The 23,520-nt window shown below is 40.8% G+C and overlaps 1 protein-coding gene across 1 annotated transcript in view; it reads right to left on the bottom strand.

The window, feature by feature from the left end:
* Positions 1-23,520, bottom strand: part of LRRIQ3 (leucine rich repeats and IQ motif containing 3) — a 143,970-nt gene that overhangs the window by 62,809 nt on the left and 57,641 nt on the right. Inside the window, exon 5 of the mRNA XM_021712038.1 lies at positions 16,651-16,807. Coding sequence (XP_021567713.1) covers positions 16,651-16,807 — 157 coding nt within the window. The remainder of the gene's footprint in view (positions 1-16,650; positions 16,808-23,520) is intronic.

Here is a 23,520-nt window from a genome sequence, read left to right as displayed (position 1 = left end):
GTTTTTCATATTTTCAGATGAGATGGTGTAAAAGAACAAAATCAGTCCATACCAAGCAGACATCTAGAGTAGTACCAGCAGAGTGAAGCAGATTAAGCGGATGAAGTCAAATAGAAACACATGTTGCAGTTGGGCACAATCTATCTTATAATGGAATACATGATGTGATTTAAAAACATGAGTGATAAGAGACTGAAATCTTTTAGTTAAGAGGGAAGTACTTGGGAATCCATTCTATGATGTGTGAAGTAAGGGAAATGACAGTATCACCATACCACTTCTGATCAGAACCTTAGCTCAAGCACCATGTCGGGCCAGGGAAATGTATTTTTAGGGGATCACGGATAACCTGCAACAGGAAAACTCAGCAGCCTCCCTACTGAATTATTAAGAAAGTAAGCCCCGTATCAGTAAGCCATGCTTAAGGCTGGTGGCACATAGAGCAAAGGTGATGAAGGAGATTCCACCTCCTCCAACATCCATCTTCCTAGTCTTAGAAAATGATCTCTGTTTTGTTGTTCAAATGAGAAAATATTAGAATTTGCTCTGAAACCTCATATCTAAGCCATCGGCAAGTTTTGACATTCCTACCTCCAAAATATACTTCAAATACTTTCACTTCATTCCCACCATTACTTCCCCAGGGAAAGCTGTAACCATCTCTTTCTGGTCAGCCACAAATACCTCCTGCTGTTCTCTGCCTTTGTCCTGACTCTCACGGGACCCATTTACACCTGTCAAAATGTAAAGCTGATCACACTTCTCTTTACCTGTAAGCCCTCTGAAGGGCTCTTAAAGATGCTAAGTATTTAGGTTATTTAGGTTACTAGGAGCTGCAGAACTCTCAGACTTGGTCACATAGCCACTGGTGTCACGCTCCTCTTGGCTCGGTTCCTTACACTCCTGCTTCACTGGACTGCATTCTGTCCGTTGAACAACCCCAGATGAAACAGGTTAATGCACGCCTTGGCTCTCGTGCAAGCTCTTCCCTTTGCCTGGAACTTTCTTCCCAGCTGTGCACAGTGAGCCCTTTCAGGCCTCTCCTCAGAAGAGCCTTCTGTAACCATCTTACGAGAAGTGGGAAGCAGGCTTCCTGCTATGATCCTCTGTCTCAACACCTTATGTTGTATCTTTACCACAATGCTGTTTGTTAACTTCAGTTGCTTTTTTTCCCCCTAAAATTTAGTCCACAGGGACTTATCTTGTGACTCAGTGCTGAGAATGGTCTCTGGCACTCAACGGATTTTCAACGACTACCATTAAATGCTGAGTATATAGTGCCAAGGAGAACTACCAGAAGGAACACGTGGAGGTTTAGAAACTTTGGTCCGATGTATGATAAAATGAATCTTTGTTTCTTAGAGAAAGTCCAACAACCAGAAGTCGCTTTAGAAGAAATTTGAAGCGAGTCTTTCTACAGGACTTTACCCCAAAAACACTTTCAACATTCCCTTCTTTTCTTCCTCAATCCTTTTACACCTTACAGCTACTGTAATCCCGCGCTTTGAGAGGCCGAGGTGAGTGAATTGCCTGAACCTGTAGGTTTGAGACCCGCCCGGGCAACTTGGCAAAATCTCATCTCTCCAATAAATCAAAAAATCAGCCGGGCGTGGTAGCGCGTGCCTGTAATTCCGGCTACTCGGAAGGCTGAGGCAGAAGGATCGCTGGAGCCCAGCAGGCCGAGGCTGCAGTAGCCAGGAGTGGCCACTGCACTCCAGTCTGGGCGACAGAGTGAGACTCCGACTGAAAAAAAAAAATCTCTTTATCCTGCACATCAACTTAGGCTTTGAGTTTTCCATGGCTTCCTCTTCTACGTTATCAATTGCTGAATCTGCCCCCCCTCCCAAATTAACATAGTCATCTGCTGGGAAAAATTATTATTTACTCAGACATACTTCTCTATCTACCCATTCTGTTGATTCTACCTCACAGAAAGCCAAGGAACCAACATAACAACGAAAGAGCTCTCCTTAGCTGGTTTAGAGTAGAGAAGCTAAGAAAAAAACAATCTGTAACATTCATGGCAGTTGGGGAGCTATCCTCCAACATTAATAAATCTCATCTAATCATAATAAGGAAATTTTCTCCAAGCATTCCTGAAAATTGGAATAGATTGAGGAGCTGTAGAGCTCTCTATAGTTGACAAACTAAAGTACCTGGTTGTAAAAAATTAGATGAATGATTGTGCTATTTATTTTCCCGAGGGTGATGACGAGGAATGGGCAGCAGTGGTAACAATTCCCTCCACCTTCTTTCTCGATCAAGAGTATTTTATCCTGAACTCTTCTGTCTTTCAAACTCAAGGTATATTTCTAGCCTTTCCTCGCTTGAGTTTCCCAAATTAGCCTGGTTTACAAGACTGTAATTTTGTTTTCACCTGTGTGATACAAATCAGAGTGCTTCTACTCTGAAGGAAATTGCAAGTTGTTTTTATCGAAACAGCCATTAGCAAAGCCCCAGTATGATGCTACCTACTACACTGAGTCTCTGCACTGCTCTACACCTCAAGGAGCATTTGCTTGTGAGTAGGCTTTGTCTCAGAGCTCATCCAGAAGCCTTCTTACAGCCACAGTAGGTCACTAGCCCCTCGGCATCCCACCCTGTTTTCTTCTCCCTCTCCTCGTTCTAGTCAAGATGTTTTTCTTTAAAAGTGCTAAGCAGATCTTAGGTTTTCTGGGTAATCCTCAAAGGGATTACACTCAACGCAAACAAAAAGGGTTGCCTTTATGTGTCTGAATGAAAACAGTTAGCTCTAATCTCAGAGTATGTAGATTTCAGTTTCTTGGGAACATCTCTCCAGAAATGTATTTGATTGATTTTTATGTACATGGCAGTAAAATTTTATTCATAATCCTATTTTTCTAGTACATTTATGGCATTGTCTCATAGCTAACTTATTATCAGCAATGACTGAGAATGATTCTGTATCTGGCTTACCTAAAGATCACGTTTTAAACAGAGTGTAGTCCGTCTTCCTTTATGTCGTCAATATCATTTTGTTTATAACGTTCAAAGCATTTATTGCATTCTACCTTATATCATAGTCATGGACATTTCTCACTCCTAGTAGGAATTACTTTTTCTGAGGACTGGGGCTGTGGTTTACTCATCTTGATCTCCCCACACCATTTTGACTGAATTTTTCAAGCTCTATTGTAGTATCAACCCAAAAAAAGCAAAGTAGGATGAACAGTTTGATTAACTTATTCAAAAAGTATGTACTGAATACCAACTATATTGATGATATAATTCTAGGCATAAGTACAAAGTTATTATTTGTAAATATTTAAACTATATTGTTCCCAAAGCACTTTATAGTTTAGTGATTAATTCCCTACCATATGTAGATGCAGAAAACATAAGAAACAAGATAAAAGCACCGAGAGGGAGAAAAACATAGTTGAAAGCATAAGCTAAATGCGACAAAAAGCTCCTGATAAAAATCTACATTTTATAAGACCTCGTGTTTAGCACAATTCATTAAAACAATATTTTCAAGTAGTAATGCTAATCTTTGTTAAAGGAAAGAGACATAGTGTATATGTGAATAATATGAGTTAATACTGCTTAAGCGATCTCCAATAAGACAAGTTCACAGGGTGATGTAATATTTAATGACTGACCATGAAACAGAATTTTCAGAAAGAATTCCTTTTCTTTTTTCTTAACAGTAAGACATATCGTCTGAGAGTCTGTACTTCTGGGTATATTTGAACATGTCTGTATTTGTATTTGTCAAAAGAGTCACAGCAAGGCTGCCAGCGTTGTTCTGCGGTCGGCCTGTTCTTCTTTAGCCTAAATACTTCAAGCAAACCCAGCATCTTAGGGTTCATGTGCTTTAAGCTGGGGCTTGAATCTGAGAACGATTCATATTTCTTCATGAGGAAAACATCTCGATAAATACACAAGGCAGCCATATACAAAATTATGCTCCTAAAGCATATTACAACCTACTTAAATATGCTTTATGAAGTGTATATTGATAAACTGTTGACTCAGTAACAGTTATTTGAATCATATTTTCTAAAATTTAGGTTTTAGCCCCCTAAAATTGGGAATAATATGCTCGTTTGGGGAGTTCAAAATATTCAGAAGTGCTGCTTCACCCAAACTTTTATTATAAAACTAAGGCCTAAAATGATGTCTTCAGTGCAGTACATTATGTATCTTTCTCCCAAATGCCACACATGCACCTTGGAACACCAGGGACTCTTTTGACCAAAAAGTAGGTAGATTATATGACAAGTGGAAAAATATATACACGGATATGCACACATAAATACAAGCTTATGTATACATGAAACTCATATATGTATACACAAATCTATCTGTTTATACATGCCACATATCTCCTGGGGTTCAGCAAAGTGTTTTCACTGACCCAGGTGAGGCAGCCCGCCGGTTCTGCAGCCCCAGGCAAATTGCAGGCTGTCCAGCTTCACAATGTATATAGCACAGTTTCCTTAACTCCTGGCCTACTGCTATGCTCCAAAATCCTTCAGCCTCTGCCCAAATGCTAATTATTTACAAGACTCCAATATTCCAGAGACGGAATAAATCAAAATTGTAGTTGCCAAAACCACGACTGCTCCTCTACAAATGAGCTTATTTTTATTCTTAAGCAATTAAAGTCGACATTGTTAAAATCCTGCCCACTTTATTCTTAAAATGCTGAAATATAAAGAAATGCTTGCAATTTACTATGAGTATCTCTAGGCTTTCTAAGTGAATATTGTCAGCAAAGCACATGCTTAGATGCGATATCTTCAAGTAGACCAGAGAGCAGCAGTGTGATTCAGTAGTTAATATTTTCCTTCCAAGTCATGCTGTCTAAATTTGTTTTGAGAAAATTCAGTGTTGTTGATGTATAGATAAGTCATAAAACACAACTCTTTGTCATTCAAGGCTTAGACCAATATTGAAATACATGAAAATAGCCAATCTCTCTTACCTTGAACAAATAAAAATTCTTTCTAAGTAAGTGGTAAAGAATGGTCCTTTTATTGATTTTGTTATCTTTTTTATTAGAAAAGGACAGACAGCTTAAAAAGTTTTGCATTAGCACTCTTGGCAGAGCAATTTTTCGTGATGGTATTCTTCATTCAATTTAAAAATGGTACTATTAGCTTTCTTGTCTGAGGAAGTAATTTCATGAACATTTTTATGCAAGTTTTAATTTGTTAATATATGCTGGCTTGGGTGAATTACTAAGTGTATTTCTTTCTTGTCAACTTTACACTTATCTTGTGTGTACAGCTGATATCCCTAGTGTCCAGTCAGAGACAGGTGTTCATCCTGGAGTCCAGGGAATGAGGTACAGTTCCTTCTGGCACAGATGAGAGGAGAATACACACCTCTAGCCCACTTCAGTGAAAATTGACCCATAATTTTTTTTTACCCTGAAGAAAAATACAGTAATAAAGTTTAAAGATGGGAAAAAAATAGTTAAACTCTTGAGGCATACCATTACTTAACAACAGTCAACAAGCATTATATTTTGCCCGGAGGACACTGAGCTTAAAATGTGTTTCTAGGTGCTCATGAAGTCTAATAATCAGAGCTTTCTAATGACAGCAAGAAGCACAAACATGTGGATTTTCACATTTCTGTGAGCTTAAAAGTTAAAATTCAAAAGGGCTGACTTTTAAATTATTATTTTTTTACTCTCTACTGTCCACCAAGATTTTTCTTGTGAAATGAGTGTATGCATTTCCTATACATATTTAGTAGTTAAGAACGTATGCTTATTTCCCACATAAAGGCTACACAACAAATTTTAAAAGTATGGATTTTGAATACAGCTCCATGCTATCTCTGAACCAGTATTTTCAAGAACACATCAGAATCCTAAGAATGAAGGGGAGAATGATTTGGCCTACTGAGTCAGATTAATTGCCCTAGACCAAGCATTTTACCTTTAATAAGTAAAAAGGAACATGCTGTGAAAGTTAAGGCTAGTCACCAAAAAGTTTTAATCTTCATGAATGACCCTTAAGGATTCATTAATTTACCTGTAAAATTTATTTTAAGTCTGTTACTATCACCAGCCTATGGCATTTCCAGAATACTGAATTTTATTATAATGACCACAGTATGCAGTAACTTCTTTACCTTCTCTATCTTTGAAGGGTATTCTAAGTTCTTGTATAACGGAACGGTCAAAAAATTGGTCTGACTTACGTAGTTCACAACTTTGTTTTAGTCTTTGACTTGCATCTTATAATTTTAATCTACTGTCTCTCAATGACCCCCTCGTTCTTCTCACCCATGTACAAATATCTCAACGATAAGCAGATCCTGTTAGCTCCTATTTTTGTTGTAGCACAGATTCATATTTTTAGAAAATATACTAAAATAACTCCGTGAATAAGCCATAGCTCACAAAATATAAATAGAGTTTGGTTGCACTTTTTAAATGCAACAGACGGTCTTTGAAATGGTTGAACAGTTTTGAGTGCCTCCTATGTGCGTTTCACTGTGCCAGGTCCAAGGTAGCAAAAACAAACACGATTCAACCTGCCATAAAATGGCTCGTGTGCTTCAAGTGAGGACATTCGGGTCGAGAGGAAGTCGCGCGTAAATAAATTTAAATAGAGGCCTGCACAACACAAGCCTGAATCGGGGTACTCCAACCGAGGCAGAGAAGCTCGTGTTCTCTAACCCTCAGTGATGAGGTGGTGAAAAGAGACCCGGTCTTTGTCCGGGGCTGCCTTAGGGACCCGCGCTTTCGTCCAAGGCCGCAAGTGGCAGCAAGGGGACGGCGCGTGAAGCGGCGCCGTCTGGGGTCGCCGTGCTCTTGGGGCCAGGGAGGTCAAGAGCAGGTGCCAGGGAGGAGGCTTCGGCCTCGGGGCCACGGAGACCGGCGCGTGAGCGGAGGCGTCTCGGGCCTCCCGGGGCAGGGGCCAGTGAGGAGGGGACGGGAAGGCAGTTCCTGCGCCGGATGCGGGGAGCTGCAGGAGGACCGGGCCCCCACGCAGGGAGGGGGCCGCGCCCGAGCGCCGGTCGCGTGGCTCCGAGGCGCGACAGTCCAGCGTGGTCACTCGGCGGTCTTGCTTCCGAGAAGGGCTCTCTCCCCACCCACGGCCACGGCGCCCCCCCGAGAGGCAGCGGCTGTCCTAAACGCGCTGGTCCTGGCACCTCCCCTCCGCCGCCCCCGGGGGCCGCGCCCGCCTCTCGGGCACCCGCCGCCCGGCACGCGCCCGCCGTCTGCCCGGCCCGCAGGCCCCTCGCCTCGTTCCGGGCCTCGCCAGCCTCCGCCTTCGCGCGGCTCGGGCTCGGGCTCGAAGGCACCTCGGACCAGCCTCCGCCTGGCGATCCCGGCCTCGTCCCGGCTTCGAGGGCCGCCCTGCCCCGAGTGGGCTTCGGTTCCCGGGGACAGCGTTCGTCGTCCGCTCTTCGTCCTCGCCTGATTCGGGTTCGGTGCTGCCAAAGCTTCAGGCCAGCCACCTGTTGCGAGCCTCGCGGACCATGTCGGGGCGGCGGGACTCACTTCCACGACAGCCTGACTCACCGATGCTTGCTCCCGGCGCTGTCGCCCTCCTGCCCCCTGTACTGTCCTAGCTGCCGAGTCCAAATGTTTTCTTATTCAACCTACTTGCTTTAATGAATATGTCATTATCTACGAGTCCCAAGATTAAGTATGTGTTTAAGCTCCAACTTCAGGGATATGTTAAAAGCCCGGAGAGCATAGCAGAACCCCATGTCTTGAACAGTCAAATAGCGGGGCCTGGTGGCATGCACCTGTCATCTTAACTACTTGGGAGACTGAGGCAGGAGGATGACTTCAGCTTAGGAGTTCAGTGCTGCAGTAAGCTATGATCCGGTCCGTGCACTCCAGCCAGAGTGACAGAGTAAGTTCTTTACTTCAATAAGTAAGTACACAAGTGTGAAGTCGTAATTTGAAATGCTTTAAGTTTTTAAGAAAAATAAATATTTGTGGAATTCATCTTAAATCTACAAGAACTATGTAAATAAAAACCAGACAAATGTAATGAAAGCCATAAGAATAATTAAATCAACCAAAATATATGCGGCGGTCCTTAATCAGATGACTCAATATTGTAACGTCTATTCTCACATAATCTGTTTCTAAATATAATGCCATTGAAATACATATAGCTTATTATACAAAATGATTGTAAATTTCATTTGAAGAAATAAAACACAAGAATAACCAATAATAATAAAGTGTGGTTTGCCTTATCAAATATCAGCTTCACAAGTGGGAATATTAAAGTAATGTTGTCATAAATAGATACAAAGAAATATCCTACATAAAAAGGTATTACTTAAAATAATTATTTAAATACATTAAAACACACAAAAGAACCAATAGTTAACAAATGGGGTGAGCATAATTTAATTCCTACATATAAAATACAGTAAGTTTGATCTTTTCCACAATTCAAAACTAAAATAATTTGCAAATGGAATAAGGATGTAAAGGTAAAAAGAGACAAAGAGGAAAATGGTAGAATAGAATAATCCATTTTCTTCTTCTTTTTCATCCTAAAACTGGGAAGAACTTTTTATTTTTCCTTCATGTTCTTGCAAAGCTGTGGGGCACAATTCAGGATTAGGTGCAAAGGGGCCCACGTGCAGGGGAAGTCTGGGCCTCCCACTGGTCCTCACTTTCCCTGGCTCAGGGTCAGGTCCCCTTGGGGATGCTACGGCCCACCCCCTCCCTCCAGTCAGCAGTGTCCCTCTCCTGTTCCTGCTGATCTTGCTCTCGTAGGATTGTGGTAAATGCTCAGGGCCCGCTTATGAGTGAGGACATGTGGTACTCGGTTCTTGTTTCTGTGACAGGTCACTGAGTATGATGGGCTCTCAATCTATCCCAACTATTGCGAAGTCTGTAATTTTGTCCTTTATGGTTGCATAATATTCCATCATGCATATCTACCACATTTTTTCAATCCAGTCCACTTTTGATGGGAAGCAGGGTTGGTTCCATCCAAAGAAGACATAGGAGCAGCCAACCGATACATGAAAAAATGCTCAGCCTCATTAATCATCAGGGAAGAACCTTCTAAAGCAACTATAAAGAACAGAACTCTCAACTATTCATGGATTTGACCACATGAGAATTAAGATTCTGAACAGAAAAATATAATGTAAGTGAAATTAATACACAAATATTAAATTGGGAAAATAACATATGAAAAAGGCAAATTTCACTGTAAAAATACTTTCCAAACAAAATGAAGCAAATTCCTGTATACAACCCTACCTCAGTAGCACAATGAACAAAGGAACAAAGATTATAAATTAAGAAAACAAAGAAAATGAAAAAAAAATACTGAAGAAAACTAAGCTGAAGGTCACCAGGTAGGTTTCTTGCCTCTCCATAAATTAATTCAGGTAGAAATATTTTTTGTAGTTGATGGAGATATGAACATGGTGCCTCTACACACAGAACAAAAGATTACTTTCACATTGCACATTTCTAGAAGGCCAGGAGCACACACAGTTCACGTTCTGTGTGAACAGATGAGAAGCAGCTACTCTTGCAGAAATCTTAATAGCATCTTCAATAAGGCAAAGGATAGATGCCTCATTGAAGAATACTGAGAACACAGGAATGTTACTTGCACTTGTATTCATAGTGTTCCTGTTACTCTCCAGAGATAGATCGTGTTTGCCATTAAGGTTCTGAGGTATGGGGACGGGACCAGCACAATTGACTTTTGCGAGATGTCGAAAGAAGACAAGCAAGTGACTTCTGGGATAATATAAGAATCTTCCTGATCATGCTTTCCGAATTGCTATCCTTCTCAAGTTTAAGTTGCTGGACTTCCGTCACTCACCCCAGCGCGTGATGTGTTTGTTGAGCATCCTTCCGAGCACGTCCTGGCTTTTGTCCCTGTCCTCGGGCGTATTATGGCAGTGGGAAAACCCTCTGGTCAACTCTTCAGCTCTTGCATTTCCCTGGTGATCTTTCCGTTGAACTTGGCAGCAACAAGCTCTGTATCTCAGATTATACATGAACCCAGTATACACGTGGTGCTCTTCAAAGCAAACTCTGCAATTACTTGGTTTCAAATCTCTCTTATCTGTACCCATGGAGCTAGGCACAATAAATGATGTCACAGCTGGGCTTCTCCAGAAAGGAGATACCAAGGCAGAGTTAAACACACACAAGTTTTATTGGGAAGTAATGCCTTTTAAAGAAAATAGAGCAAGCAGGATTAAGCAAAGAGAGCCGGAATGTCTGCGAGCTCTGGAGGAAAGTCTGTCTGTCTGAAAGGTCCAGTCCCCTCGAGCAGAAATGGCCAGGTCCTTGTCACGCTGCCTTCATCATGGCTGGAGGTTGCCTGGAGAGGCGTGTGACCTTGGCTTGAAGCAGAGGGGACTCTGAGCTGGTGCTAACACACTCCTGACTGAGCAGCACACGTGGGGTCTGATCTCATTCCTGATGTTTCTGTCCTAGTCGTACTCAGCTAGCTCCAAAAGCTTGCCCTTCAGACTCAGTACAATCTTTGAGTAAAGGAGATGTAGCTCGTTTATTTCCTTTTTACTATAAGTGACTAGCAGAGGACCTTTTATCTAGAGAACACGGAATAAATAACAGCATTTTTTAAAAATTTGAATCTAGCCCCTTATGTGTTGACAGGGTCATTAAGCTACAGCCTCCCTTCTAGGTCCTCAGTATTGTTTCTTTGACCTTAGAAAAGGCTGTATTAAATTTAAATTGAATGACCATTTGCCTCTGGTAGCCCTAGTGTCTGCCCTTATAGAGTCTTCTAATAAATATCTCATACTTCTATCTAAGGAGACACGAACTGCCACTGCGTACCAAAGGTCCTAATACTTAGAGCAATACCAATTTCTTATACGAGAGCCTTGAGCCGTAGATGACTGACTGACTAAACTGGACTTGAACTTGAATATCTCTCTTATTTCTGTACTTTATAAAACCAATCCCTGTCCAGTGAGTCTTTTCTAGCTTTTCCCCATCCCTGCACGTCCCGGCATGATTTCTGGTTTTAAGGCCTGTGGTTTACTGCAGTGCTCGGAACACAGTGAATATTCCATAAATACCTCCTTGAAATAAACTGCGTTGCTGATGGGGGCTCAGAATGACCATTAGACGGTAACAAAGGGCAATGTTCAGAGGAGATGTGAGCATGCCATCACAAAGCTTCTTTCTTAGCGTTATACAGCTAGAACAACATCCCGGGAACTCACTGATAATAAGCGTTACTTTCCAGGATAAGGAAATCGCTGCTTCACAAAACAATGAAATTAACTGATCAAAAACGAAAATAGGTGTCCGTAAGTTTTTCTAATCTCCCATATTATAAAACGAGGTAAACAAGTTCACAACTTCTAAATCTGATATGGGATCAACATCCTATTTTCTTAGAACCACATACTGTTAAACTAGATAAGGAAGAAAGCAAGTGGTAGAGTCAATAGTTCTTGGTTTGTAGTATCATGGAACTACTTATTCTCTCCCTCTGCCTTCCCCTCATAATTTCCTGAATTTAAAGGAAGTATAAAGTGCTAAAACCAATTACACAAGATGAGTTCTTGACTATAAAATTACAGCAACTTTACCCAGACTTGTCAGCTGTGTTGTGCACCACCCCACAGAACGCTGTCTACGCAGACCAGGGGGCATATGCCCTCCTATCTGTGCCAGCCGTAGTCCTTTGCCAGGTGAGTCCTCGTTCCTCTCTTGTATGGGACATATGACAAGTCATCCTGTTTGTCTACTCGTAAAAAGAAAACCATACTGCACCAAAGAAGATATGCAGACAACAAGCAAGCATGAGAAATGATGTTCAATATCATATGTCATTAAGAGAACTGTAGATTAAAGCAAAAATGCGGTGCCACTGCCTACCATTAAAATGACCGATATCTAGAACACTGATAATACCGCAAGCTGATGAGAATGTGGAGTGACTGGAACTTATTCATTGTTGGTGGGAACACAAAGTTGTACTGCTACCTTGGAGGACTGCATGGCAGTTTTTCTTATAATATTAAACACACTCTTATCACACAATCCTGGCACTGTGCTCCTTGGTATTTACCCAAATGAGTTAAAAACTTAAGCCCACACAAAAACCTGCATGTGATGTTTATAGCAGCTTTATTCATAATTGCCAAAATTTGGAAGCAACTAAGATGTCCTTCAGTAGGTGAACAAATAAACTTCTAAGCAATGGAATATTATTCAGTCCTAAAATTAAAATGTGCTAACAAGCCATGAAAAATCATGGAGGAAACTTAAATGCATATTACCAAGTGGAAAAAGCCCATCTGAAAGGGCCACCTAGTATATGACTCAAGCTTTATGACATTCTAGAAAAGGCAAAACTATGGAAACTGTAAAAAGACAAGTGGTTTCCAGGGGTAAGGTGGGGAGGACAGGCAGAGCCTGAAGGATCTTCAGGGCAGTGGAACAATTCTGTAAGATCCTACAGTTGTGGGTACATACCACTAGTCATTTGCCAAAACCTATAGAATGTGCAGTACCAAGAGCAAACCCTCCCCTGGATTAGGACTGGGTGATAACGTGTAACTACAGGTTCATCTACTTAACAGACCCACCACCAGGCCCAGGATGCAGGTAGCAGGGGAAGCCATGTGCATGCAGGGACAAGGAGCACAGTGAAACGCTCTGTCCCGTCCTTTCAACTCTGGTGAGAACCTAAAACTGCTCTAATGTCTATTAATGAAAAAGAAGAAGCCAGGCTTGGTGGCTCAGCCTGTAATCCCGCACTTTGGGAGGCTGAGGTGAGTGGATTGCCTGATCCCGCGGGTTTGAGACCTGCCTGGGCAACTTGGCGAGACCTCATCTCTTCAATAAATCAAAAATTAGCTGGGCGTGGTAGTGCGCGCCTGCAGTTCCAGCTGCTCAGAAGGCTGAGGCGGAAGGATCGCCGGAGCCCAGCAGGTTGAGGCTGCGGTGGCCGGGAGCGGCCACTGCACTCCAGTCTGGGCAACAGAATGAGACTTCAACTCAAAAAAAAGAGAATGAGTGATGTGAAATATGACATAAAGCAGGAGTTCCTGAAAGTAACATTTCTTTGTTTATTTTACAATGTAGGTAAAGTCTTTTTATCCATAATAAAAATTATTTTAAAATTTTTGCTTTGTAAATAAAATATAACATTTGGTTTCAAAAAAGAATATAGAAAGAAAGCAATAATTATCTAAAATTCTACCACTTCAATAACCACTATTAACATCTTGATAACTATGCCTTAATGTAGTTTTTGATGCCTATGTGATATACTATAATAAAAACTTAGTTTGTTTATTTTTAAGCCATCATTAAAATTATAATATATTGAAAAACAAATAGTTCCTCAAATTATATATATAGCTTTGTAAATTATGTTATAAGTATATATAATATTTAAAAAAAATAAATATATATATATTTAAAACAATACATATGATACTAATTAATGGAAAGTTTTCACAGGGAGAATTGTATGTGAGAACATTTTATTTTGTTTTATAAAAATGGCACTTAACACTGCAGGTATATAGTTCCATTAATCTTATTTATGAGAAAAATTAATCTTTGGAAGCAAGGCGAAAACTCAATAAAAATATTCTAGAATTCCACCTAATCAGCAGTTCTAAAACAAATCTTACTTTAGTACAGATAGATGAATGCCACATTGGATTATGCCAGGAGTTTTCTGGACCAACACAATGCCTTAGAGGAATACAAGATGTGGTTTAGTAAGACATCCCTCTAGAGACTGGATAGGTCTCTATCGATCACTCCCCTCAACTGGGGAGAACCAAGCACCTTTTGTCCAGAAGATGAGCCAAAACAAAGGGTGTAAAATTTCAGTCTTCATGACTCCAGGGGGGAGGGTATTGTTCAAGTTTTAAGAGGCAGATTAGACGATGATTCTAGGAAGTGGACGGTCAAAAAGACAGGAGTCCACAGCCTCCACACCTCTTTCTTTTCTTTCCATGAGGTTCAAGCAGCGAAGGCTCCGGCCCGTCACTCCCTTAACTCACAGAGGCTTTCTCCTCTTGACAGCACACTGACCAGACCAGCCTAAGGGAGTCTCAGGCCTGTGTGGGAAGATGGGGGGGGCTGGGAGCAGAGCGGGCGGAGGAACCGGGAGCGGGAAGCCAAGACGTCATGGCAAACGCAGCCCTCATCCTCCGTCTCCTTCCTTTTGGCTCCATTAGCTGTGGCTACCTTTTGCACCATGAGTCTTCCGAAATTTATGCTTAAAATGCCAGAAAGCCATTCACGCCAACCATGTGACACACCAGCAATTCCAAAGGGAAAGGAGAGTTTATATTATAATGAAGCCTAGGCTGCTATATTTTTATAAGGAATTTGAGGTCAAAGCCATTATAAGCAACTGCTGTGCATGCTATTACTCTCTGTACATATGTTTTCTTTACTACAATAACCTCTAAGGAAAAGAATTGATTATACCAAAGCTGATTCTAAATATTCTTGAGTGTCCCAGCAAAATCCTTTGTAACAGTATTCAGATCCCCCCAAATCTTCCTTTCACTGTTCCTTGAACCATCTCTTAGGCACTCGGGTATCAGTTGTTCTCACTATAGTTTCTAATAAACCAAACACCAAAGCACAAGAAACCAGGTAGGTGAGTGGTAAAAATGATAAAAAATGATAATATATCAGCTTAGTGAGCTACAGAGGAGACTACAAGCCAGGAAAAGACTGAAGCCCAATTTTATACAGGAAAATAAATAGTTATCTAAAACAACGAAGCTTAGAATTTAAAATAATTTTAATGACTTTAAGAAACTGAGTTGTAGACACCTTCCATGATGTTTCATGAATGATGGCTATAAACAATGAAAAACCATGGGACAAAGCACATATTTATAGACCATGGTTCTTAAAAAGTAACAATGGTGATATGGTTAGCAGATTTATTAATAATACAAAGAAGATTTAGAAAACTCTTTAGAATACATTTTACCAGAAATGTCATAATACTCAATATACTTACAAAACCCTGACAATTATATATGTAACACCACAGGTATTAGATAATCTTTGCAAAACAAAGATTTCAATTCATATTCATACACACATAATAGCCACTTGGCAAACCACAATATATATGTCAAAATGTATATATTTATACATACACTTGGTTATTAGTATATTCAAATTAGGGATCCATATACAACAAACTGGTTATCAATATACAACATGCACTGAAATTATTCTCTATGTAAAGCACATAAAAGAAGCAGGCTGGGCTCGGTGGCTCAGCATGTCATCCCAGTGCTTTGGGAGGCCCAGGTGAGTGGACTGCCTGAGCTGCGGCTTCGAGACCCGCCTGGGCAACTTGGCGAGACCTCGTAAATTAGCCGGGTGTGGTAGCGCGTGCCTGTAGTTCCAACTACTCGGAAGGCTGAGGCGGAAGGATCGCCAGAGCCCAGCAGGTCGAGGCTGCGGTGGCCGGGAGCGGCCACTGCACTCCAGTCTGGGTGACAGAGTGAGACTCCAACTCAAAAAGAAAGAAAAAGCAGGTCTGCATGCTCTGAAACCAATGAGTTTATATTCCACACAGAGGGTCAGAAGACACTGTATCAACTTTATAATTGTAAAGAGCATACTGTCTTCTGGAGCCAATGAGGACAGCTGGCACTGAGGGCCGTTGAGGGGAGCGCTCTGAGTCGGATACATCTGTCTCATGTGTGCTATGTTTCTTTCACTGGGCAAACTTGGTGGGATTTCAGGATTCGGGGACACTCCCAAGCACCGTCGACAACACTAGCCCTCGCTTAAGCTGAAATCAGGCTCATGACAGGCTGGACCTTTTGAAGTCCCTTCTAAGGACACCGATGTGGTGGATGTGTTTGTGGCTCAGACTCCTCAGAGCAGGGGCACATGTGAGGAAGCTGATCACAGGCACAGCACTTTAGGAACAATGAAATGTTTACTCTTGTTAATTCTACTATGATGCCAAGTGTTCGTTTCCACCATTAGCTAACATCCAAATCAAAACAAAGCACTAAAGACAGAAAAAATGCAAACTCTGGGCTTCAGGAGACCTGGAGTCAAATACCAGTCAAATACGACGTGACTTAATTGTGTGACTTGTGCTGAGTTAATTAGCCTCTCTGCACTTTATTTCCCTATTTATGAAAATAAGATAAAAATAACTATCTTATGGTGTTGTAGAGAATAGGTTACGTACCACATGCAATATCTAGCACAGTGCCTGGTACATAGTAGGCACTCAATCAATTTAAGTAAATTTCTGTGTATTTCCATTGTGTCCTCAAAGCAATTCATGGTTTAGTATAAAACATTGAATGAATTTTACACATAGCATTATCGCTGTTCAATAAATTAAATATTTCTTCATGTTATCAACCACTGAGAAATGGTATTGTATCAATGGCAATAAACAAATATGAAAAACTTGTATATAGACAAAGCATAAATCATAAAGTGATGGTGGTATGTTATTAATGCACCACAAAAATCATATTTGTCCTACATTATTATATGATGTTTTCACACTGAGATAATATAAAGCAGAATATTAATAGCACCATGGAGGATATTCGGGAGGCACTGATACATTCTTAATAATGCTATCTAAGTTATAACTTGAATATCTTCAATAAAAATATTTCAAAGAAAAATGATAGATGAGTTAGACTTACATGCTTCCAATATGCCAGCTTTCCTTTTGCATTTGTTTCAGGCTTGAAAAAGATATCCTTAAGAAGCTCGTCTTCATATCCTTTGGTTATGCAAATCCATTTTGTTTCATATTCTCTAATAATTTTCACCTGCTGTTTTTTACATAAAAACAAGGGGCTAAATATAAGGAGAAAAAACAATTCATTAGTGTTTTGCTTCCCGAAATAAGGACATGGGAAAACGAGCTACGGATTCGCCTACCTCTTAGAAATCGTGGTGGTAAATTTGGTGTAATACCGTATCTGTTTTCCTGTTATTACTAGACAACGCTACTTAGGGACTAAGGCCGAGTCATCAACATTCACCAAGGGATGAATGAGGGCTGAGGAAATGTGGCTGCTCTGAATCCACAAGCAATTCTGTACTCACATCTGGCTAGAATTGTAAAACATAGTGGCAGGGAAAGCATGGCTAAATCACCTGCAGAAGCACAGAATAACCAGTGTGAAGTCTTTTTGTTTATCCGCCCTAGTAAAGAAGTAACTTTTTTAATGTGGTGACAATAATTACTATACCACAGAATTATATTTGTGCTATTTTACAAATACTAGAGTAAATATTCTAGAGCAGGGCTTTCCAACAGACTATAAGCCAGAAAATAATTTTAAACTTCCTATCAGTCACTCTTAAAAATGGTGAGAAAGGGACGTTAATTTTAATACTGTGCTTTATATCCAAAATATCACCTGATAAATGGCATCTACAAGCTAGCATCATACTTCCTGGTAAAACGCTTAATGCTTTCCCCCTATGACCTCAGACAAAAGAAGAATGTCCTCTTTCACCAAACCTATTCATCACTGTACTAGAACGTCTACCTGGTCTAATAAGGCAGTAAAAAGAAAACCACAGACCAATCTCACCTTTGAATAAAGATGCAAAAATTCTAAATATTAGTGAAAAGAATCCAGCAAAGAATTGTAACTCTAGGATCGCGTATTGCAAAAAATTTATATCAATGCATTAGTGGAGTAAAAATGTATGACTATATAAATAGATGCAAACAAAGGCATTAGATAAAATTTAGCAGCTAATCTTTGTTTAAACGTTTTTGAAGAGAGGATCAAAATAAACCACATCAATATTTTCGAGACGATTTACCAATGTCAGTAACATCCGGTCTGTGGGCTAAAAATAGCAAAATCATGGGAAGTAAAACGAGCGAGGTAGAAAGTTTGCTGTTGCCATTATTATTCAGGAACAGAAGTCCAACAAAACTAACCAAGGAAAGCAATCTTTCCGCTTCGCGGGTGTTTAAAGTGGCTCCGCCCATTCACTCCTTCATTTAAGACACTTCCACTGATGACATGCACATCAGTTAGGGTCGAGTGAAGTCCGAGAATACAGTGCGTGATGGCTTCACTGAGCCAGAAGCTTCTCCTCCGCCACGCTGAGCAGTCCAGGCTAGGGCAGCTCTGCCCTCCCAAGGGGTCCCGTCCTGTTCTTCCAGACCCCAAGGCACGTCTCGGCCCATGGAAAGGGGAGCCAGGAGAGCCAGGGGTGCCACAACCGCTGAAGCACGCAGAGCAGAAGCTGTGCTCACTCCTTGGGCTCGCTTTCAGGTGCGACGGAAGATGTGGTCAGAGGCACACAGCCACAAGAGGAAGCGGGGCTCTCCCGTGGTCAGCCAACTGCCAGAAGGAAGGGGAGGGAGAGATGATTGGGGCGAACAGGTGCCCTGTGCGGAGAAGAGAGTCCCGTCACCACGAGGGTGATGTGCTCTGATAAGCAGAGACAAAGGATACAGCAGTTAAACACAAAGTACTAAGCTGGTTTTAACCCAGGCCGGGCTGGACGGTATTGCTGAGAATAGACAGGGCGTAGTAGGCATCTCAGAAAAACGTTCTCGTCAGAGCCAACACCAAGAGCAAAGGACCAGGCACAAGAATGCCTCGCGGGGCAAAGCCCACGAGGCGTCTGAAGGGCAGAAAGAAGGTCACTGAGAGGGCGTGTCTCCGTGACCTTTCTGTGCAGAGCTCCCAGCAGAGGAGTGGCAAGTGACCTCTGTCAGCGATTCGAATCGACACAGAAAGCAGAGTGCTGGTAAAGGTAATTGTGTAATTATTCAACAGCATACATTCATACTTCCCCTCCTTTTTTCCCTTAACTAATTTAAAAACCAATTACAGAAACCTATACATACATAAACATTATATATACGTAAGAGTGCACCACGGGACCTATAATATGTAGAAATATGATGTCACTGACAGTAGTAGCTCAAAGAGGCAGGTGGGAGGAAGGTTGTCACATATTAGTGAAACAGCACCAGATGGTGTGGCTCAAGTTCACAGAAATGAATGAAGAGAGCTAGAAATCATAAATAGGGCTGTGAAAAGAGCAAACCGCGTGAAGATGTCCTGTGCTGCCTTTCTCTTCTTGGTGTCTTTGAAAGACATCCACTTCAATACAGTCATAATTATAGTGACAACCTGTTGGGCTTATAACAAGCATAAATGTAATATGTATCATACTGATAGCACAGAAAGAGGGAAAATGGAATAATGCTCTACAGAAGTAATGTTTCCATATCTCACTAGGCATAGGTTAGTATAAGTTGCGAGTAGACATGACCAGTTAAAGTGTATGTTGCAAAGTCTGAAAAAAGTGACAAGAAAACACTAAAAATATGTAATTAAAATGCAATTGAAGAAATTCAGACGTATACTATAAAATACACACTAATGCAACACGAAAGAAGAAAGCAAAATATGAGCCAAAACTGTGACTAATGTTAAGGTTTAGTTTAATTCTCTTATATTTTTAATAGTTAATTTTATGTGGCTTCTATTTTCAATATAATTTTAACTATTTTAATTTTCTTATTTGAGATACTGTCTTATTTAATGCTTTGTTTTTATAATGAATGACAGAAGGTAAATTCATAGAATTAGGGGAGGCACAAATCATTTTCACAACCTGCAGATGTGAAAATCTAATTTTCTCAGCAGAAATATTAACTCTTTCATGAACTGCTTGAGAATTCATTCATTCAAAAAGCACTGCTCTAGACTCTAGGAACATATTAATTAAAAATTCAAAGTTATTGGTCTTATGAAACTTATACTAGAGAAACTTCTCAATGGAAGATTATTTTTCTCTTATCATAATCAGTTATAAAGACAGAATTACATTTTTTTTTTTTTTTGAGTTGGAGTCTCACTCTGTCACCCAGACTGGAGTGCAGTGCGCTCCAGCAATCCTTCCACCTCAGCCTTCCAAATAGCCAGAACTATAGGCATGCGCTACCACACCCGGCTAATTTTTGTTTGCTTGTTTGTTTGTTTGTTTTTTGAGTTGGAGTCTCACTCTGTCGCCCAGACTGGAGTGCAGTGGCCACTCCTGGCCACCGCAGCCTCGACCTGCTGGGCTCCGGCGATCCTTCCGCCTCAGCCTTCAGAGTAGCCAGAACTACAGGCGTGCGCTACCACACCCGGCTCATTTTTGATTTATTGTAGAGAGGAGGTCTCGCCAAGTTGCCCAGGCAGGTCTCGAACCCGTGGGCTCAGGCAATTCACTCACCTCAGCCTCCCAAAGTGCAGGATGACAGGCTGAGCCACCGACTCCGGCCCAGAATTACATTTAAAATGAAGTTTGAAGAAAAAATACTTCATCACGAGAATGTTTTATTAATATTTCCATCTTATCATGTTTTTCACTTGAGGCTTCCCAGATGACATTCTGGCTTGGGAGCAGGCTGCTGCTGCTTCTGTTTTTTTGTTTTTTGTTTTTTTTTAAGTCTAAAGATGTGGGGTACAATTCAGGGTTAGGTATACAATGTTCATTATGCAGGTAACATCGTCGAGGTGTACCCCGCCCTCCCCCGGCAGTTTCCCTCAACTGTCATCCCATGCCCCTCCCCTGGCAGTTTCCCACTACTGCCAATCCCTTTCTTATAGTATTATGATAACTGTTCAAGGTCCACTTATAAATGAGAACATGTGGTACTCGGTTCTTTGTTTCTGTGATAGATTGCTCAGTATTATAGACTCTAAGAATCCATGCGCATGGCTGCAAAGTTCATAATTTTGTCCTTCTTTGTGGCTGTGTAATAGTCCATCATGTACATGTACCACATTTTGAAAAATCCAGTCCTCTTTCAATGGGCAGCACGGGTGGCTCCACACTTTTGCTGCTGTGAATAGTGCTGCAACAAACATGTACGTGCAAGTGTCCTTTTCAGAGTGATCTGAGTTCCTCTGGGTATATTCCCAGTAGGGGGACTGCGGGGTCATATGGAAGGTTGACTTTTAGATCTTTTAGAAATTGCCACACTGTTTTCCACAGAGGTTGTACTGGTTTGCTCTCCCACCTACAGTGTAGAGGCGTTCCCTTTTCCCCGCATCTTCTCTAGCGTCTGGCAGTCCTGACTGGAGTTAGGTGGCATCTCAGTGTGGTTTTAATTTGCATTTATTTGATGACTAGTGAGGCTGAGCATTTTTTTTCATGCATGTGTTGGCTGCTCATCTGTCTTCTCTTAGAAGTGTCTATTCGTGTCTTTTGTCCACTTCGTAATGGGGCTGTTTGTTTTTTCTTTTCGGCACATCTGAGTTCCTTGCAGATCCCAGATCCACAGGGAATGCTCTTCTTAATGACCAAATGTCCTGAACTGCCTGGGTGTTTTAGCAGTTGAAACTCTCATGGCAAAATAGAAGACGAGTTGAAAAACATGAGGTGACTGTGAAACTTGGGTGTGCCTTCAACGATTGGCTTTATTCGTCCATGAGGATCCTTGATGAACAGTATGAGGAAGTCCAGACCTCGGTATCAAGGAAACCGAGGCAGAAGAGCAGGGGAATCCTGGATCTCTCATGGAAGCACTCAGAACAACTCTAGCTTTCCAGAAATGAAGGCTCAAGACAGGAAAATTTAAAAAGTCGTGGCATACACCAGAGATGAACTTGGGGGTCATGAATCCAGTGACTTGATCAGCAAACTTCATTTGAAAATGCATGGATATGCAGATTTCACTGGGAATAATTCCCATAGCTTTATTCAGGTTCTCAAAGTAATCTGTGACACCCCCCATTAAAATAAACTTTGAGATAGATATTAAAATAACCAAGAATGTTCTAAAAGAACAGAAGAATCAAAATAAGTAAAAGTAAAAAGCCAACAAAAACCAAATTTTTAAATATTTAAAATGCATAATGCAAAATAAAAAATAAATACCCAGAATTAAAACAATACATATACCATTAAATTAAAATTAAGCCCAAAGCCAGGCACAGTGGCTCACACCTGTAATCTTAGCATTTCAGGCTCAAGACCAGCCTGGGCAACTTAGTGAGACCTAATCTCTACAATAAACCAAAAAATTAGCCAGGCGTGGTAGTGCGTGCCTGTAATTCTAGCACTTGGAAGACTGAGGCAGAAGGATCGCCTGAGCCCAGCAGGTGGCTGTGAGTGAGACTTCAACTCAAAAAATAAAAAATAAAAATAAATAAAATTAAGCCCCAAGTATAAATTCTAACCTTTTTAAAAATTCTAACCTTTCAAAAATATATAGAGATAAAAAATTCTTTTTTTTTTTTTTTTTTTTTTAAAAAAATGCATTTTTATTCTTTTTTTAAAAAAATTTATTAGGAAGATGTGGTACAATTCAGGGGTAGGTATACAAACATTGATCATGTAAGTACCCTTGTTGTGAGGTATGCCCCTCCCTCCCCTGGCAGTTTTCCTCAACTGCCAATCCCACTGCCCCTTTCCTGACAGTTTCCCACTACTGCCAATCGCATTCTTATAGCATTATAATTGTTCAAGGTTTGCTTATGAGTGAGAACACGTGGTATTCAGTTCTTTGTTTCTCTGATAAATCACTGAGTATGATCGACTCCAAATCCATCCAAGTTGCTGCAAAGTCCATATATTTGTCCTTCTTTATGGCTGCATAATATTCCATTGTGTATATGTACCACTTTTTTTATCCAGTCCAGCTTCAAAAGGCAACACAGTTTGTTCCATGTTTTTGCTATTGTGAATAGAGCTGCAACAAACGTATAAGCGCAAGTATCTTTTTTGTAGAATAATTTGAGTTCCTCCGGGTATATTCCCAATAGAATTGCTGAGTCATATGGAAGGTCAATTTCTAGTTCTTTCAGAAATCGCCACACTGTTTTCCAAAGAGGTTGTTCTAGTTTGCATTCCCACTACAATGTAGAAGCATTCCTTTTTCTCCACATCCTCATCAGCGTCTGATGTTGTTTGTTTTATTAATGATGACCATTCTAACAGGGGTTATATATATATTCGAAAAATTCTTTAAAACTACAAAAAACAGTACATCTTAAAACAATAAAACAAGAGCTGTATCCAAGATAGAACGTTTTCCTCAGTAGGTAGTACTCAGTATTAGAGAAATTTGGTAGAGTAGAAAGAAGAGCAAAAAACACAAGTTAGCATGTTGCCCAGCACCTCAAGCTCTTGCCCCAGTAAAATTGGGGTGAAAGAGCTTCACTCTGTTTTCCTGAGTGAAAAATGAGATCACAGTCTAAAGGATACTATCATACCTTGAATTTGAAAGCTAGAAAACCAATTGAAGGGCCCATTCATAGTGCTCTAAAATGAAGACATATGTTCCCCAGATCTAATGCTCTTCTCCACTAAACCTGTCAAAGTGTTAGGTGATAACCAGCAATTTCAGGGGGAAAAGTAGGGAGGGTCTCTCTGTGGGACTGAATAACAAAGGAAGTTATTAGATGAATTATAAATTTACATTTCAGTACGTAGGTATTATTGGTAAAATATCCGAGGACTTTTAAAAGTTGAAGTCCTCAAAGTCTGCTATTAACGAAGTGCCTTCAGTAGGAAACTATAGGAAAGTGAGCATC

Source organism: Carlito syrichta, unplaced genomic scaffold (genome assembly GCF_000164805.1).
Source record: "Carlito syrichta isolate Samal-C Ts95f unplaced genomic scaffold, Tarsius_syrichta-2.0.1 Scaffold303030, whole genome shotgun sequence".
Lineage (NCBI taxonomy): Eukaryota > Metazoa > Chordata > Mammalia > Primates > Tarsiidae > Carlito > Carlito syrichta.
Note: the sequence above shows the minus strand (reverse complement) of the source record. Positions and strands in the feature narration are given on the sequence as shown.